The sequence below is a fragment of the Crocodylus siamensis genome, chromosome 9 (genome assembly GCF_052110815.1).
Source record: "Crocodylus siamensis isolate JL-2025a chromosome 9, ASM5211081v1, whole genome shotgun sequence".
Lineage (NCBI taxonomy): Eukaryota > Metazoa > Chordata > Crocodylia > Crocodylidae > Crocodylus > Crocodylus siamensis.
Genome location: NC_143403.1, coordinates 53139105 through 53158461, shown reverse-complemented (window position 1 = coordinate 53158461; position 19357 = coordinate 53139105). Strand labels below are relative to the sequence as shown.

Genomic DNA, 19357 nt, shown 5'->3' with positions numbered 1-19357 from the left:
GAGAGCTCTACAGCTCCTTCCTTTCAACTCTTTCAGGTGTTTGATGCCCGAGACTGTACCACAGCCCATGGGATGTTCAATTACATGTGCAACCACATCAAATATGCCACCAACAAAGGGAACCTCAGGTGAGATGCACAAGGGACTGGGGAGGGGAGCCAAGATCCAAATTGGAAGGAACTGTCAATGCCATCATCTGTGCCATGTTTGTCTTTTTAGCTTGGAGCAAGAGAAATACTCCCTGCCGGCCAGCAACTCCAGTCTCATGCCATGGGAACCTTTTGTCCTCCTTCTGAGAAGGAATCAGGATTCCAGGCCCCTTAATGCTAGTTCTGTGTGTTTCTGCTGCAGTCCTAATCCCTACTTTTGGATGATCTTGCCCTTCCTTTCAGTAGTCATAGCACAATGAAATGTTCTCTACTGATTCCTGAGCCTGAGAACATCAAATCAGTATTGTGAAAGTGGATTGTGATCCACCAGCCCAAGCATGGCAACTGGCTTTCTTGCTGGCTGTGGGATCTTGTGCAGCAGGTTTTACAATGAGTTCAGTCTCTCCATACTGAAGAAGTTTCCTCTGCAGAATATGGCCAGTTCATTAGCTCCCTTTGATAAAGCATACTTGTGAATAACCCGTGCCTACAACTGAATGTCCTCTTGGGCCAGTTCCTTTCTTGGCTTTGCAGATATAAGAAGTTAAATTCTTCTACCTATCTGAGTAGAAGGGCGCAGAAGCAAAATGATTAAGGTGTTTCTCTATGACCTCATCCATGAGTGCAAGCCAAACTCTGGACTTATGCCAAAGACCATTCCCTGGTTGGCCCAGCTGTTAACTGGGTATCTGGAGGTTTGGGCTAAGAGTGAGAGGTGGCTGGATGCTCATCTCATCACTCCTTTGTGTGCTGTTGACTACAGAAGCTAGCATGCTTTAAGTGCACTAGTTCAATTGACCTTCATGCTGTTACTTTTGTGCAAGCTAAAGGTGTTGCCCCTCAACTACTCTCCATCTAAGGGTAGCCCCAGGGGCAGCCAGGGTACAGGCATTGACTTCTGTAAACATTCAAACCTATGACTATGTTTTAAAAATGCTCTGGACAATGAGTCCAAAGGATCAGTACTATAAGAAAACCTTGTGCTTATGATAGGCAAGGGAGAAGAATATTGTTAGCTCCTATTTTATGGATGAGAACCCAGACACTGAGAAGTTAAGTGCTGCTCGACCTGGTGCTGACTACTGGGGATGACCTAATTGGCGACTTAGTGATAGATGGGAAACTGGGTGACAGCAACCATGAGCTGATCACCTTCACCATCTGCCATAAAGCTGGCAGGTCAGTCAGCAACACAGAAGTCCTTGACTTCAGGAAAGCCAACTTTGACAAGCTCAGGAGGCTTGTCAGTGAGGCCCTAAGGAGCCATGACCCCAGGGGGAGGGGACTTCAAGAAGAGTGGTTGCTCCTCAAGGGAGCAATCCTCAATGCGCAAGCTAAGTCTATTCCATCTTGGAGGAAAGGCAGCAAGAGGGCATAGCAGCCCCCCTGTCTCTCCATGGATCTAGCAGACCTCCTGAGGCTAAAAAGAAAGGCCTACAAAGGATGGAGGATGGGAGTCACCTCCAAGGAGGATTATTCTGCACTGGTCCAGTCCTGCAGGGAACAAACCAGGAAAGCCAAGGCTGCAACTGAACTCCACCTAGCTTTGAGCATCAAGGACAATAAAAGTCCTTTTTCAGATATGTGGGGAGCCAGAGGAAAAGCAAGGGCAACGTTGGACCCCTGCTGAACTAGCAGGGACAACTGACAACTGACGCCTAGGAAAAAGCCAGCCAATTAAATGGGTACTTTGCGTTGGTCTTTCATCAGTCCCATGGGAAGCCCATGCCCACCACGGGACAGGGAGATCCAGGTGAGGGAGATCCCCTGCCCTCCATCAATGCTGACTTCATGAAGGAACACCTTGAGAGGCTGGATACCTTCAAGTCAGCCGGCCCTGACAATCTACACCCCCAGGTACTCAAGGAGCTGGCGAGCATCATAGCCCAGCCTCTGGCATGGATCTTTGAAAACTCCTGGTGCTCTGGTGTAGTGCCCAAAGACTGGAAGAAGGCCAATGTGGTGCCTATTTTCAAGAAAGGGAGGAAAGTGGATCCGGCTAACTATAGGCCCATCAGCTTGACTTCTGTCCCTGGGAAGGTCTTAGAAAAGTTTATTAAAGAGGCCATCCTTAATGGACTGGCCAATGCCAACATCCTGAGGGACAGCCAGCACAGGTTTGTTGCGGGTAGGTCTTGCTTGACCAATCTCATTTCCTTCTATGACCAGGTGACCTGGACAAGGGAGAAGAGATTGATGTCATATATCTTGACTTCAAACAAGCCTTCTATCTGGTATCCCATGATCACCTCTTGGTGAAACTGGCCAATTGTGGCCTTGGGTCTACCACCATCTGCTGGCTGGGAAATTGGCTCCGTGGTCGGACCCAGAGGGTTGTAATTGATGCCAGTCACTCATCATGGTGTCCTGTGACCAGTGGGGTCCCCCAAGGCTCTGTCCTTGGACCCATATTGTTCAACATCTTCATTAATGATGTGGACATTGGAGTCAGGAGTGGACTGGCCAAGTTTGCCAATGACACCAAACTTTGGGGCAAAGCATCCACACCAGAAGACAGGCGAGTGATCCAGGCTAACCTGGACAGGTTCAGCAAATGGGCGAATGAGAACCTGATGGTGTTTAACACCGAAAAATGCAAGGTTCTCCACCTTGGGAAGAGAAATCTGCAGCATCTTTATAGGCCGGGCAGTGCTACGCTGGCTAGCACTATGGAAAAAAGAGACTTGGGGGTGATCATTGACCACAAGATGAACATGAGCCTCCAATGCGATGCTGCAGCTAGTAAAGCAACCAAAACTCTGGCTTGCACCCATAGATGCTTCTCAAGCAAATCCAGGGACGTCATTCTCCTGTTGTAATCGGCCTTGGTGAGGCCACAGCTGGAGTACTACATCCACTTCTGGGCTCCACAATTGAAAAAGTATGTGGAGAAGCTTGAGAGAGTCCAGAGAAGAGCCACGCACATGATCAGAGGTCAGGAAAACAGACCTTACGACGACAGGCTGAGAGCCATGGGGCTCTTTAGCCTGGAAAAGCGCAGGCTCAGGTGTGATCTGATGGCCACCTGTAAGTTTATCGGGGTGACCACCAGTATCTGGGGGAACATTTGTTCAGCAGAGTGCCCCAAGGGTTGACAAGGTCGAATGGTCATAAACTACTGTGAGACTGTTTCAGGCTGGACATAAGGAAGAATTTCTTTACTGTCCGAGCCCCCAAGGTCTGAAATAGCCTGCCATCGGAGGTGGTTCAAGCATCTACATTGAACACCTTCAAGAGCAAATTGGATGCTTACCTTGCTGGGATCCTATGACCCCAGCTGACTTCCTGCCCTTTGGGCGGGGGGCTGGACTTGATGATCTCCCGAGGTCCCTTCCAGCCCTAATGTCTACGAAATCTATGAAAATTAAATAATTCTGTCTGGGGTTACAGAGTAAGTCAGTGGTTAGAGAAGAGCCTGGGTCTACTGACTTCTGGTCCACTGCACCACACTGCTGCTGGGCTGGAATGACCACTTCCTTTCCTGACCACTAGATGAACTCCTTCCCCCATCTTTTTATTCGTCCGTGACTTGTTCAGTGTATAGATTAATGAAACAATGGCATGAAGAGTAGGTAGCTAAAGGGAGATGAATTTACACACAAAATGGAGCTCTCCCTCCAGCCTCTCTGCCTCTATATTACACCTGCTTGTGCAAAAGGCCATTCATCTCAGTGGGAACATCTTCATCATAGTGGTTGAAAACCTGTTGGAAAGGAACACTTTTCTTTTCCTGGAGAATATGGAGATTAGTTTGCATCTGGTCACATTCACAAGCACAAACTTGGTGCCAGAGGGCGTATCAGCTGAGGCTTTGTAAATGCTGGCAAGGGCTTACCACCTTCTTATGCAACATTTCCCAGCCTTGGCAGTGACCACCCACCCTTGCAACTGTAATCCTTCATGATACTAATGCCAGCACTGCCTGGTCCTTTCAGGTCTGCTATCACTATATTCCCCCAAAGGACAGATGGAAAGCATGACTTCAGAATCTGGAACACCCAGCTCATCCGCTATGCTGGTTACAAGCAGCCAGATGGTACCATTCTTGGAGACCCGGCTAATGTGGAGCTGACAGAGGTAAGCCTATAAAATACAGCTGTCCCAGGCATTGTAGGTCAATCTTGTTTGGGAGAAAGCAACAAGGCTGAAAACCTCAGGTGTTCAGACAGGATGAAGCATCTACGTATTGTTCGACAGTGTTTGGGTCCATCTGAAAGACCCCGTTGCATTCCTTTTGCTTTTCCCAAGACAAGTCATGTGCTATAATGCAAATAGCTTGGCACTTGGCATTGCCCGGTCAACTTGTATTTGTGCTTCTTTATGCATAAAGCACTGACCTCTACTGAATGGAATCAGAATGAATGGATGCCTGTAGATCAGGGGTGGGTAAAATGCAGGCCAGGGGCTGGATGTGGCCCTCCAGGCCATTCTATGTGGCCTGCAGGGCCCCTAAAAAATTTAGAAAATTAATATTTATCTGCCCCTGGCTGCCTATCATGTGGCCCTCAATGGCTTGCCAAAACTCAGTAAGCAGCCCTCTGCCCAAAATAATCACCCGCCCCTGCTGTAGATGTGCAGGATGCCTGCTCTGATGCACTGTAATTACAGCGCATTGGAGCAGACTTGGTTCACTGAGTCTACTGGAGCGTGCTAATTACCACAGTCCTGCAACCTTGGAATCTCACGTATTCAGTGTCCCTACACTTCAAAATGGCAGTGGGAGCGCTTTAACTAGAGTTCATCAAACAAACTTTAATTAAAGTGTCCCCACTGCCATTTTGAAGTTCAGGGATGCTGAATGCACAAGATGCTGCAGGTGCTTTAATTGGAGCACCTCCCAAGAGCTACTTCAATTAAAGCACTTCCCCACCCCCCAGACCACATGTAAAGACACCCTGTTTTATAGTCTCTGCTATAAGCTAACACATTGTACCGTTTGCTCAGATGGTGTTCTGGAAGCAACAATCCAGGTTCTAGACCTGCATTGTCTTGCTGCACAGTGTAGTAACCAAGAAGTCCTCGGCATTCATGCTTATGATGATCAGTTCCTATTAAAAATGGCTAATAACCTTGATTTATAGAGTACTCTTGAATGACTCAGCCGAGACAGGAGTCAGGCTGAGTAGAGACACCTCTTATATTTAAAAAGCAAAAATAAAAATACTCCAGAATGATGTTCTTCAGGTAGTCAAATCCTGAGAAGTCCCTTCTCTCCCCTGTGCCTGATGGGTGGTAATGTAACTGAATGGCCAGATGGACAAGAATTACAATGAGGACTTTGTTTGCCTACAGATCTGCATCCAGCAAGGGTGGAAGGCACCCAGGGGTCGCTTTGATGTGCTGCCACTCCTTCTCCAAGCCAATGGCAATGATCCAGAACTCTTTGAGATCCCCCCTGAGCTGGTGCTGGAAGTACCCATCAGACATCCTAAGTAAGCTAGAGCCTATTGGAGTGCTGCTGCAAGGGGGTTCTGCAGTGAGGGAACCACATAGGGTTTCTCTAAGGGCACTGGGAAGCCTTTCCCATCTCTTTGCTTGGGGAGGGGGAAGTATGATGGGAGCCACACTGGAACCCAGTTCCACTGCAATAACATTGCACCCTTTTCTGCCATTTGGTTCAGTCCTTAGAGCTGCTTCCCATTCTGCAGTAAAACTGGCACAGCCAGTGACTCTTGGTCCTTTTCTCATGAGAAAACTGTAGAGCTGGTTTCTGATTGCTTTTGTTTCTCCAGTCACACTATCCTGAGTCCTCTGCTATGCACCTCTTCTCTGCACCTCCTCCATCTGAAAAGAAAATGCACCCACGTTTTCAGACCCTGGGGAAGGAATTGTTATAGGAATCAACTCTTTTCTCATGTCCACAGGACTGGTTCTGCAGGGTGATGACTGCTGGCTACTTAGCAGGAAAAAGTACATTCAGGCATCTACTTGGATAATGTTACTAGAAAATCCCCTCTGTTCTCTTCCCTGTGCCTATCTGATTGGTAAACCCCATTATGTCCTTGGCAGGTTTGAGTGGTTCAAGGACCTGGGACTGAAGTGGTACGGCTTGCCAGCGGTTTCTAACATGCTACTAGAGATCGGAGGCTTGGAGTTCTCTGCCTGCCCTTTCAGCGGCTGGTACATGGGCACCGAGATCGGGGTCAGAGATTACTGTGATAACTCTCGCTACAACATGCTGGAGGTAACCCAGCCTCTCCTCTACCTCCTGCTTCCTTTTGTGACAGCTGTTGGGGTTGGTGGCTGCACTTTGAAAATGCTGTGGGGCACATATGAAGTTACTGAGCAGCTGGGTACCACCTTAGGGTTGTACCACTGCGTGGGGAGTAAATTAAGTCTAAGTGTTGCCTTTGGTCTGTGCTGAAAATAAGATTGAATTCTAGTGTGCTCAAGGGAGCTGTTTTGGGTGCCAGATTACGAAAGAGAATGAAGAAGTTGTAATCCTAAACACAACTGGGCTGTGGCTGTTAAATCCCATCTGGTGCTGAAGGAGTCAAGTGCTTTAACAAATTCTTCTCTCCCACTCTTTCCAGGGGTGCGTTGTGTTCTTCACTCCACTTGCAGCCAGCTCTGCCAAAATAATTTGGAGAGCAGGGGGTGTAGCACATTACCCTCCTTGCCCCAGACTCTGTCTAGCATTGAGCCCCTGGGGGAACACTATGAGTGATTACTAGCACTTGCCTGCACCACCAAGGATAGTCCACAGCCAACTATGCAGGATTGCCAGGGTGGAAAGCTCTCCTCTTCTTGCCCCCCTGTGTGAACTAGTCTTGGCCAATCCCTGAGTCTCCAGAGGAAATTGGGCCACTTCACTGCTCTGCATTGAAGCAGACAGGCTGGACACTTAGCTGTCCTGGTGCCAAGCAAGGACCTACTTCCACTTTCAGTAAGGTTTGGAAAGTGCAGGTCCTTCCTGCCATTGGCTTAGCCAAGGCAGAAGCCAGAGGACCTTTGCTCTCTGCTCACCTATTGCTATGTTTCCTTGCAGGAGGTAGCTAAAAAGATGAACTTAGATATGAGGAAAACCTCCTCACTGTGGAAGGACCAAGCACTGGTGGAGATCAACATAGCTGTTCTGTACAGCTTTCAGGTACCTGCCTGCAGGACTTGCTGCTTATGCATCCTCAGCATCCTAGGCGTTGGTCATTTGTAGGGGATAGTGTCTGGGTCCTGCTCAGAGGCTGGACAAGAAATTCACTTTGGGGAGATGCCTGCAGGCATGTTGGCAACTATTTTGATACATTTAGTTTTGGAAGGTTTTAGCATTGTTTCAGATATGGGGGCCTGATGTGCATGTGTGAGGGCTACCCTCTCAGTCAGACCTAACTATAGGGCCCTTCTAGACAGCTCCTGGTAGGTCATATAATGGATGTCTTTGCCTTGGAGATAAAAACTGACATCCTTCAGCCTTGGACCTCTATAGGAAAGCCATTTGTTGCCCTAATGCCTGCTGCATTTAACGCTAAAACACATTTGCTTTTGGATCTCATGCCAGTCTCTGCTCCCAGCCCTGAGTCCTAACTTTTTCTTCCTACTGAAGTACCCAGTTCTGTCCTTGCTGTCCAGAGAGCATTAATCTTCAAGTTGCTGCCTCTCTTCTGCTTTCCGTCCACCAGAGCGACAAGGTGACTATTGTGGATCATCACTCGGCCACAGAGTCTTTCATCAAGCACATGGAGAATGAGTACCACTGCCGTGGGGGCTGTCCTGCTGACTGGGTATGGATTGTCCCACCAATGTCTGGCAGTGTCACTCCAGTCTTCCACCAGGAAATGCTCAACTATCGTCTCACGCCCTCCTTTGAGTACCAGGTACTGTCCATCACTAGGCCTCTTCTCATGCTTCATAACCTGTCCCTGTCCTGTGTCTACAAGCATAGAAAGACTGAGCGGATGCAACAGGAGCAGGAGTTCTTCCTTGTCCCTGCATTGATTCTGTATTCAGGTAGTTGCCTCTGGAAGGTGGTGGGGCCTGTTAACACACCTCACTGACCGCTGATGGCCTGTAGGGGTTCCCTTCACTCAGGAGGTTGACCCTTCACATCTCTATCCTAATCCCGAGACTCCCTGAGGTCCTGTGTTCTATCCTTTACCTAGTGAAAAATGTGCAGATCTCTCTTTGGAGTGCATCAACCCTGCTCTCTAATTTGCCCATGAGGGTATGGCTTTCTAATCACCTTCCTCTTCCCTCCTCTTTGTAAATTGGAGTGAGCTGTTCATGCCAGCTTGGGAATTGAAAGTATTATTCTGAGCTCCTGTATTGCAGTACAAAGTACTTTGACTGGGGTGAATGATAAGATAACAGCTAAGGACTTAACATTTCAAACAATGGGGAAAGGAACTCCAAGGACATGTACCCTCATTAGCCAGACAACCATACTCCTGTGGCTTTAATTCAACCTTTACTCAAGGGCCTTCAAGGAGTAATTAGGAAAAGGAACTATTTGTTCATCTCTTATGAATCCACCAAGAACCCAGTTCACTCTGAACTCTGATTACTGACATCCATGTGAAATGTCTGAATTAGCTGAGGATTTTGCTGCTTTTTAATCATTTTTGTAGCTGTATTCCCTTGCTAGTAAACCTATAAAAATAGAAAGGCATGGGGGGATGAATTCCATTTCTTCTCCCCCCCCACCCCGCCCCCAGCTGATGCTTATCATCATTGCTGTTCATTAGTGGTAGATGCCCCCTAGGACTGTCTTAACTTCTGGGAGGCAGGATGGGTTTGTTATACAATATTGTTACAAGTCAGCACTATTTCCATTATTTTGCGATAGCTTTTTGCAAACCCAGTGCACCCAGTCATAGCTGAAAGACCTAGATATTACTATGAAGGGACATCTGTAGTCTTAAAGAGTTAGTTGGGCTGCGGGAAGTTATTGACCTGCCCTAACAGATGACCTCAGACACTCTTCACAACTGGTTCTGTCATTATGGACCAATGAAATTCCATGGCTGGACAGAATAGACCTGAAGTTCTTGAATAACCAGCTTCCCTCCCTCCTTTCTACCCCCCCCCCCCCCCCATTAACTAATGATTTTCTTCTTCCTCCTAGCCTGACCCTTGGAATACTCATATCTGGAAAGGGGTCAATGGGACCCCTACCAAAAAGAGAGCCATCGGGTTTAAAAAACTAGCAAAGTAAGTATCAGCAAAAGCTGCATCCACAGATTAAAAGGATTTGTATACTAGGATGTGATGCACCCATAACTTAGTGTTGAGCTTTCTGTTCTGTTTGGTGTTCCTGCTGTGCAGACATGTGTGGATTGCATTGCTGCTGTATTGTTGTCTTATCACCAGGGATCCGGGTTTTCCGTTCACCACAGTAAAATGTGGATTTTCTCATTTTAAGGAGAAAAATCCAGGTTTGCTCCTTTAAAGGAGAAAAACATGGGAAATGGTGGGTTTCCCCTTGCAGGCTGGTAGAGTTCCAGCCTGCAAGGGGCTGGGGGGAGCGGGAGAAGGGTAATCAGGCAAGGGGCACCATGTGTATGTGCGCACATACACATACACATGACTACCAGGCAGGCTGGAGAGTAGCTCCCATGGGAGAGGGAATGGGGGGGTGGAAATGAGGCCCCCATAGTGAGGGAGAGAATGAGGGAATTAGGCAGGGCTGGGGCTGCAATTGCTACCCACCTGGGGCAGTGCGTGGGGCTAGGGAGCCTGGGGCTGGAATGCGTGGCCACAGGGCCTGGGCAGGGAGCAGGATGGGGCCACGGGCACCTTGTCCAAGGGTGCGGGTACCATCTCCAAACCGCTTCATGCACTCTTGGGGAGGCACAGGAGGCACATGCCCTCCAGGTTTGTGCATAGAGTTGGGGTAGGCTGCCCACTGCGGGCTCAAGGCTCCCTGCCCTACTGCTTTCCCCCTGGGGTCTCCCCAGCCCAGTGTGCGGGACTTGGGGTGTCAGGGCAGAGCAGGGCAGGGTGGGGAAGCTTAATGCCACCACTGCTAGGAGCCCTGCACTGCCATGGCAAGGTGCCCCCTGCCTGCCTGGCAGCAGCAGGGGTGGCGGTGTAGAGGGCACCTCACCATGGGGAGAGGGAGCTGGGCTCTGCGCTCTGCTCCACCACAGCAAGCACTACCTTCCACAGGCGGCAGCCAGGGCTTAGGTACTGCTGTAGGGGTCAAGGGGCTGTGCACCTGGGTCCCTGGCTCCATAGCCCTGGCAGCTGGGGGCACCCTCTGGCAGGGCTGGGCGGGAAGACTGTGGGTGTGGAGTGAGGGGGATCAGCAGGGCCCAGGGAGCTGTGGGTCAGGAGTGAGGAGCAATGGTATGGGCAGGGCATCAGCATATCAGGGCTGCTCAGCTCCACAAAGCAGTGGTGGGCAGCCGCAGCCGGACCTGCAACCTGGTGAGTGATGGAAGCAGGGAGAGGTGTTTTTCCATGATAAAAAAACCCCCCAAAATCAAACACTAAAATTTATAGGTATTTAAAACTTATTTTATTACAGTGATTGAGGCATTGGCAGGCTTCCAAATTGCTTTAAAATAGTAAATGTATCAATAAAAGATTGTGGTCAACTGATACATATATATATAGTGGCATTTCATTCTAATCATGGAAAAACATGGATTTGGGGGGTTTAAAATCAGAGAATTTGTTATTTTTATCAGAGAAGTTGTGATTTTTAAACAGAGAAAACCAGGATCCCTGTACCCTCTTGAATTCCCTGTTGTCTTCTGAAGGCCCTTTTGTTTTGCCACCTTGTCTTACCTGGCACTGACAAGGCTCTGGGAGAAGTGTGAGGTGTATAGGGCTTCCTATCAGAGCACTAAAATGAGAGGGCAGGGTGTAAAATAACAAATGTTAATACTTAGTTTCTTCCCAAAAATTAGAACACTTTCCAATGACATGGCAGTATTTTTGTTTTGGTACCTCTGTTTTCTGAGATTAGAACGTCCACTTGTTCTTCCTCATCCTTATGACAAAGAACAAATTCCCAGGACTCTCCAATACAAACACTCCCTGTTACTGTTGGCATCAGTGAGCGAAAACCTGTATCCATATTTCTTTCATTTACTAGTGGGGTTATTTTCTATGGATCATTCACCTAGGTCCTGGCAGGCAGAACACTGGAATGAGTCTTAGGAAACACGGATTCTCTGGCCAGATGGGTGACACTGGCCAAGTCTCTTAACCTCTCTGCCTCCATGTTATTTTCTGTAAAATGGAGATAATTATAGGGACCTCCTTGGCAAAACAATTTGAGATCAAATGAAGAATTCTAAAGGATATATTGGTCTGTGACATGCATGTTGTGTCACTGAGACTACCTGACTACAGCTGCTGCTACTGCAGCCTTATCTCTGTACAACATACTGCTATAACTTTGTTTTCATTCTCTGTTGACCATCACCTCCACTAAGTTCCTTTCCATGGTGTGTCTATCAAATAACTTAGCTTGAATATGCTTTTGGTGCCCGGGTTTTAGCTGGAACCTGGGGGAGGTAGAAGATTCAGAAAGATTAATTGAGCTATTGAGTTTGGAGGAAAAACAATAGATGTTAATTATAGCTGCTTTGTGTATGTGTGTATGTAATTGATAAATGGCTTTATAAAAATGTGAACCTGTCAAGTACGCTAAAAAAATCCCCACCATTGTTCCCTAGTGTATAGGTGGCTTTAATTTTTTTTTTTTTAATTCACTGTTAATTCTGCCTGGATCTGAGCTAATCTGCTTTTTGCCAGCTCCCGGATCAATGATGCTGAAAGAGCAAAGCATTCCTGATTGGGTCGGCTTAGTTTTGTGATTATTTAGAGGCTGTACAGATACTTCAGACTGCTACTGAAGGAACCAGAGGGTCCAGATATAGGCTTTTACTAAAATCAGCCGGGTCCTGAGGACAGTGGAATGTGACAGCACATAGGTGAAACTGACACAAAAAGGTGATTTCAGAACTTTTAAAAAATAGAAGCAAGTAGAAATTATAATGAACCTGATTGTGAGGAGCTGCCTTGAGGATTCTACTCTGGTTGGGAGATGCTACGCCTTTGGGATAAGTATCATAGAATGATAGCCAATCAGGGTTAGAAGGGATCTCAGGAGGTCATCTAGTCCAACCCCCTGCTCAAAGCAGGACCACCCCCAACTAGATCCTGAGGCCACGTTGTAGATGGTATAGAAATCCAGTTCAGGTTTTTCCCTTCCCCTACCCTGATTCCAGGTGATTGTTTTGTCTTAGGGAATCTCCTCCCTGCCTGAAACCAGAGCACCTTTTGCTAGTGGACACCCTTCACTCGCAACCACAGGGGAGATTGGGCTTTCCTGATAAATTCTTGTTGGTGTGCCTCTGCTGGGAGCTGGTTCTAGTGTATCTGCGACTGTAGGAATCCTGGACTTCCCTTTCACAGTACCATGCAACCTCAATGGAAGCTGGGCTAACATGTACCCAACTTCTTGCATTCAATTACAAGCTGCGGGAAACTTCCTTGAAAAGGTGTCTTAAATGCACCGCTTAGTCATCAAATTAAATCAGGCTGCCATTATTTATATAGGGTCTACAGAAGAGGCCTTGTACTCTTTGTGTTGACTCGCATAATATATTACCAACTGAAGAAGCATGGGGGAAATCAGGACCCCAACTCTGACCTGCCCATTTTATTTACCTATTTACAAAGAAGAAAAGGAGACGTAGGAAAACAACATAGTTGGCAGTGTGAGTAACTGTCATATGAAGGAGCCTACAATACCAAGCCACCATGCACAGCATTGCATTTGTGATCCTGCAGCTGAAGAAGAAGTTAGTCAATGATAGACTTTATGCTCCAAGTTTTTCACTCCTACAATCCAGTGTTTTCTTCCCAAGATGACACAAACAGAGTGTGAACAAACAAGCAAGTGACCATAGGGCAAAAGGGGACAGGGCTTCACAGTACATCAGCTACTTTGTGTAACTGTCCCTGTGTGCACTCTTATCCCAAGGTAAGTAGAAGCTTAAATTGTGGTAACCTTGCCCTTTTTCAATATGGACTAAGCCTACAGTAAATTAGGCTCCATGTGCCACAGGGTAAAAGTGGCAGTTAGCCCACAGAAGTTGATAACCCCTTTCCACTCTCCCATTTTAAGATGCATGCTTATGTGCTTCCACAACTAGAGCATACCAGTGAAAAACTGCCTTAGCAGTTGACGTACAAATGCAGGTTATTTTAAGTTAATAATAAACACTGTTCCTGGAATAGCCTGGACTATTCTTGTGCATAAACAAGGAAGTGTGCTTTTCTTGTTACAAACAAAAGCCCACTGGTTTTCCATGTTATCAGAAACAACGAAAATGATCTTGTTTCTCAGAAGCTAAGCATGGGAGAGGACACAAAATAAAATATCCCCTGGAGATCCTAGGAGAGAGAGTTGGCTGGCTTTCTTTAAAGTCAGCATTACTTGGGTGTATTTCAGAAGGCAGAAAGAGCCCATTTGCCACTGGTGTAAACCACAGAATCATAGAGGAGTAAGGCTGGAAGGGATCTCCATGGGTCATCTAATCCAACCCTCTGCCTGAGGCAGGATCATCCCTTTCCAAACCATCCTATACAAATCCTATAGTCTAACCTCTTAATACAACTACCGTCATCCCTGACACAACACAAGATATAACACCTGAACCTACCACATGTAAAGTAGGAGAACCACAGCAGCCAATGGCCTGCTACTATAAAAGTTTGTTAAATACGTTCAAGAGATCCCAGGTCTCTGCCATGCCTCCTGCTAAAGAGGAAGGCAACCCCCTCTCCCCCCAGCCCCCGCAGTCAATACCAGTTTGACTAGAAAGTAAAATTCCTTCCTGACCACAAATTGGCAATCAGTCTGACCCTGAACAGAAGGGCAAGATCCTCTAGCCAGAAACTTCCAACTGTAAGTCCCAGCAGAAGTGCTGGCATGCCCCAGTTGAAATCCCATGCCTTGGCTAAAGCCAAAATCCAGTGCCTCTGAGGAAAGCTTAAAAGAAATAAATGTGCAATCATTTACACCAGCACAGAGTGTAGCAGACTGCCCTTCTAATCAGGCTGTGTTTTCTCCTTACCTGGAGCAGTGGCTGCTTTTAATGGGGTTTCATATTTCCCCCTGTACTGGTACTATAAAATAACTGCCCTGTGAGTCCACAGCCCTGCTTGTAACCTGGAACAGTAATGGAGGAGGGAACAGTTTGTATGCAGAATTGCAGACTGGTCTTCTCCTGTTAGTATCTCACCCAGGTTTCCTTTTGTTTCCCAGAGCCGTGAAGTTCTCTGCCAAGCTGATGGGCCAGGCAATGGCCAAAAGGGTCAAAGCAACCATCTTGTATGCTACAGAAACAGGGAAATCTCAGGTCTATGCAAAAACCTTATGTGAAATCTTCAAGCATGCTTTTGATGCCAAGGTAGGGCACCAGTTCTCAGCCTACAAGCACAGGCATAACTAGCAGGGTTTGTGCCCTGAGCAAATCCTGCTGGAGACTGGGGGCAGAAGGGTGAAGAGGGGGGTGGGCAGGCTCCAGGGACTGCTCTGGGAATTTTGTCCACTGCTGTGCATGGTCTGCCCACCCCAGTTATTGCTGGTACAGCAGCAGTGCAAAGTCTACTTGTCTTGCTGCCTGCTGCAACAGCAGCAACATGGGGCTGCTGCTGCTGTGGCGTGGACTCTCTATTTTGGTACCCCCATTAAATTGGTGCCTGGGACTGGTGCTCTGCTCACTGGCCCCACATTATGCTGCTGCCCACATGGGATGTGCATATAACTGTGTGCCTTATGGAGGAACCAATGCAACAGGTTGTTGGACACTCTTGGTCCCATCAACTTTCTCAACAGTTGAAGGTCCTCAGTACTTCACAGGATGCATCTTAGTAGTTGTTAAGAAAAGGCCCGCATGGGAACACAGCTGCCTTCCAAGCTGCACTTTTGAAGAGGAATTTTGGCCCCGTTTTGCCTAATGTCACCCATTTCACTCCATTAATTTTTTAGGGTGTCACAGACAGCAGATCTTTTGCTTGTTCCAGTAAGGCTTGTGTCCTTGTGCCTGGAGTACCAATAAACTTGACTGCAATCCCCATTTTCTGCATAACTACTGAATTTATTGAAGAGATTTGGATGACTAGATGTAAAAGCTCAGTTGGACCAAATGGCAATGAGTCTCCCCACATCAGGGTCTTTTTACAAGCATGTCTCTCTATCTCAGGTGATGTCGATGGATGAGTATGACATAGTCCACCTGGAGCATGAAACCCTTGTCCTGGTGGTCACCAGTACATTCGGCAATGGAGACCCACCCGAGAATGGGGAGGTAGGATAGGCCACTGGGTTTATTACAGTGGTCACCAACCATTGGATCTTGATCCACCGGTAGATCTTGGAGCTTCTTGGAGTCAATCCAAGGCTGGGGTGGAGGGCTGAGTGCCTGCATGGCACATGCGTGCCCCCGCCCAGCAGGTCAGTCCATGGGGGAGGGAAGGGACGGGGGCTAGATTGAGGCCCCTGCAGTGAGGGACAGTGCTGCAAAGGCAGGAGCAGGGGTAAGTTGAGTGGGGCCCTGGTCAGGTGGGACTTGCCTGCTGGGGAGGCGCACCCCCAAATAATTTTTTCTCCCTCTGCCTCAATCTGCCTCCTCCTTGCCTCCCCACAGACTTACCTGCTGGGTGGGGGTGGCAGTGCACAGTAGATCTTGGGTTGCTTTTAAATGCCAAAAGTGATCTCCTACTTAAAAAGGTTGGAGACCACTGCTTAATTAGATGCCTGAGTGTAATGCACAGAGTAATCATGGTGAAAAGCAGAAAGCAGCACCCACTTCTAAACCCAGCCATTTCACTCTCCAATTATGGAGATGAAGTAGGATCCAGTGGTCAAATACTCTGTGTGAGCACCATGATGCCTGAATTTTAGTGCCATATCTTCCTCAGACATGCTGTGAGATATTAAATTGCCTTCATTTCCCTGTCTGTCAAAAGAGATAGCTGTCCTCTGGGGTGGCTGTGAGGTGAGATATTAATCTATTTACTGAACTCTACCAATATATTTGGTCCTGTATTGGCTGTCCAAGGAGCTCACAAACCAATGCAGTCAAAGAGAAGAACTTGGTTCCCCTGCTCAGGGCAGTGGAACAACCCTGCAGTCATTGGGGAAAGCCCATGGGGACACTGGGCACAGGTTAGAGCAGTCATGCAGACATGTCATTGTGTTTTGTTTCCTAGATAACAGCATGCAGAACTGATGCAACAACTATGCTTTTTACCTCTAGAAATTTGGCTGTGCACTGATGGAAATGAGGAACCCCAACTCCAACCTGGAAGAGAGGAAGTAAGAACCTCAGACAAGAGTCCCACATCACACCCCCAGCAGCTGGAATGGCCCTTCCCTGAGTTGTCCAGGGACCACATCCTCACTTTGGTTTACTAGCTTCAAAAGATAGGCTGAAAGTTCATTGCCAGGAATGAACTCACTTGACTTCAGGCTGGTAGTACAATGTACCAGGTAGCACTAGCTCCCTCTCACCTTCCCCCAACAGGCTGAGATAGCAAGTAAAACTGACTTCTCTGTCTCTGTCTCTCTCACTGTTAAAGGTTAAGGCATTTATATAAGCAGTGATGCCCCCAACATTGCCGCCTCCAGCATTAAAAAATTATGAATAATTCCTTAAATAAATAGATGTGGGGGTTATTCTTGTTTACCTCCTATGTTTTAGATTTTAGAATTAATTCTTATGCTTTTCTTTGTGACTGTGAGGGTTAGAAATGTATTAAAACAGAAAAAATGCAAAGTTCATAAAATCTTATGGCTCCAAGAATGGGGGCTACACCCATTGTAGTGAGATGTGCAACTAAACGGTGAGAGTTAGCAGTGCTGTGGCTGTAAGTGCACTAAAAGTTCTGGAGATACTGTGGGGTTTGGACTCAGTTTATTGCATGGCTGTGCAAAAATCAGTAGTGTAACTAGGGCTTGGTGACCAGGGCAGCTGCAGAGATGGAAAAAATGGCTGCACAATCAGGCCAGTGGCAGCAGTAGCAGCAACCAGAAATCATGCCTTCCCTTGTGTGTGGCAGCTGCCCCAGGCACCCAGCTGCATTGTTATGCCTCTGGCAAAAATACTTCTAGGGACTGTAACTGCTGTGGTAAAGTTACAGCCAGCCAAGAAGCTGTGACCTGTAAGCAAGTGGAACCTGGTGGTTAGAGCAGGAGACTTGGAGGTCAGGGTTCCTGGGCTCTGCCATTGACTCTGCTATTGAAGTAAGTTGAGACTTGGGCAAGTTACTTAACCTCTCCAAGAGATTTGTCAAGTGCATTGTGGCATGAGGTATTACTAAAGAATGGCAAAGTGTTAATCGTTTATGGCCTTTATAGCTTATTATTATTTTAGCTATTAAGTAAAGCAGTTCTACTTAATTGGGACGTTAGCTGCACTCTGAAGTCTCTTGAGTTAACATAATGATAATGGCAAGTGGTAATGGCTGTTCCTTAATCAGGATAGAATTAGCACTTGGCCAGTGATAAAGTGGTATTTAATCAGATGTTAAAGAGGTAGAAAGTCTTAGATCTGGCCTTTCCTACACAAGGTAAGGAATGATGTTCAGTAAGACTGAAGTGTTGTGATTAACATTTCCCTTCAGTGTGGTACTAATTCCTTGCATGCTGATTGTATTGTTGTTATTAGTTAGGCAGCAGCCCCAAAGTGACCTACGTGCTGTGCAGATAAGTAATATGACTGGTCCCCGCAGGGCTTGCAATCTGAATACCCATTATGTTCTTAATGGCCTCTTTTCTTAATGGGGACAGCTGATGAAACAGGACAATAGGCCACCCACAGGGAGGAATCTGAAAAGCATTACAGTGTTGTTTATTTGGCCCTCCCCCATGTCATCTGTCACATCCCTGCTGTGCCAAGGAGTGTCCAGAAATGAACTTGTAGTTGAGTTGACTCTTCCCTGGGTAGGGTGAGTACTTTCAATCATGAACATCATGAACATCTGAGCTCAACACCAACAACTACCAGTCACTTCTGAGTGTAATCAAAGATGCTAGCTGCAATCTTTAAGGGCCTGACTAACCAGGATGTGGTATCTGACAGTGCCCCTCTGCTCCATGGCCTGCTATGAGCTTTGCATTTAGCAGAGACTTGTCTGGTCCTGATGGCAGCACCTTTTCGGGACAGGACACTCCTTGCCACACTACATTGTCTTTTCTGCTGTAACCCAGGTAACATAAAAAGCACTTGTGTTCTTGCTAGGTTTTAGACTTGACTGTCTAATGCTAGACGCTAAAGATGGGGTTTTCCAAGGTGGCCTCAGGGATTAGGTAATCAGATTTAAGTGAAAGGAATAAAGTTAAAATGCCTACTGTGGCAGTCATCTTTGATAAACCTACCAACATACACAAGCAACCTGTTTTTTCAAAGATCTTGACAGCTCCCAATTTCCCCAGAATACATTAATTTCACCAGGAACTTCAAGAGCTCTCAGCACCTCTGAAAATCAAGTCCCTTGCCTAGCTGCCTAAATACTTAGGCTCTGAAATGTAGGTTGCAAAAGTTTTACTGCAATGGTTATGTATTAGGTGGGCACCCTTCAAACAGAGGACACTAGCTACAAAGGAAAAAGAGTGTTTTGGCCAGGGTAATTTTTAGGAGGTTGCTGTGTATCTATGCATATACTACAACAATGGTGATTTTAAAACTATCTCAAAGGCTACACCTTGGAGTAGTGAGATAGCAGAGTTGAAGATTTCCCTGTAGTGTTTTTGGTCAGAGAATTGGGGCAAATACCTCTTAGAATAAGGTTAATGTTTTAAAAAAGCACCCCAGCCCTATTTAGAAAAGTGATTTAGACCCATAAAGATGCAGATAGATACAGAGTGGGATTTTCCGAACAGCTAGTTGGATTAAGGGGGACTAGGGTGGAAGACAGGGCAGAGGCAAGTAAAAGAAAGTGGCAAAGGGGAATAAGTTAAGAGGAGAGGCTTGTGGTAACTAGGAGCAGTGAAGAACAGAGAAGGGAAAACCAGGCACCACCATGGTCCTGACAGCTACTTTGCACACAGGCTTCCCTTCCCTTATGTAATACTAGCTGCGGCTGGGCTGGTGATTCATTCAGACGCCACTCCTTTATTACCGTCACAGTATATATAGAAACTTTTGTGTAGGGCAATTTCTGAAGAAGGTTCAATTCAGAAACAATCTTGCTGATGTCAGCTTCCCCTCCCTCCCCCCCACCCCACTTCCCATGTTTCTAATATGGGT

The 19357-nt window shown here is 47.0% G+C and overlaps 1 protein-coding gene across 5 annotated transcripts in view; it reads left to right on the top strand.

The window, feature by feature from the left end:
• NOS1 (nitric oxide synthase 1) overlaps positions 1 to 19357 on the top strand; it is a 164798-nt gene that overhangs the window by 120800 nt on the left and 24641 nt on the right. For all 5 annotated transcript variants that reach the window (XM_090062055.1, XM_090062059.1, XM_090062056.1 and 2 more), the window contains 10 exons: positions 37 to 128; positions 4085 to 4226; positions 5442 to 5581; positions 6159 to 6333; positions 7138 to 7239; positions 7766 to 7960; positions 9208 to 9293; positions 14371 to 14515; positions 15311 to 15415; positions 16367 to 16425. In XM_090062055.1, coding sequence (XP_089918181.1) covers positions 37 to 128; positions 4085 to 4226; positions 5442 to 5581; positions 6159 to 6333; positions 7138 to 7239; positions 7766 to 7960; positions 9208 to 9293; positions 14371 to 14515; positions 15311 to 15415; positions 16367 to 16425 — 1241 coding nt within the window. The remainder of the gene's footprint in view (positions 1 to 36; positions 129 to 4084; positions 4227 to 5441; positions 5582 to 6158; positions 6334 to 7137; positions 7240 to 7765; positions 7961 to 9207; positions 9294 to 14370; positions 14516 to 15310; positions 15416 to 16366; positions 16426 to 19357) is intronic.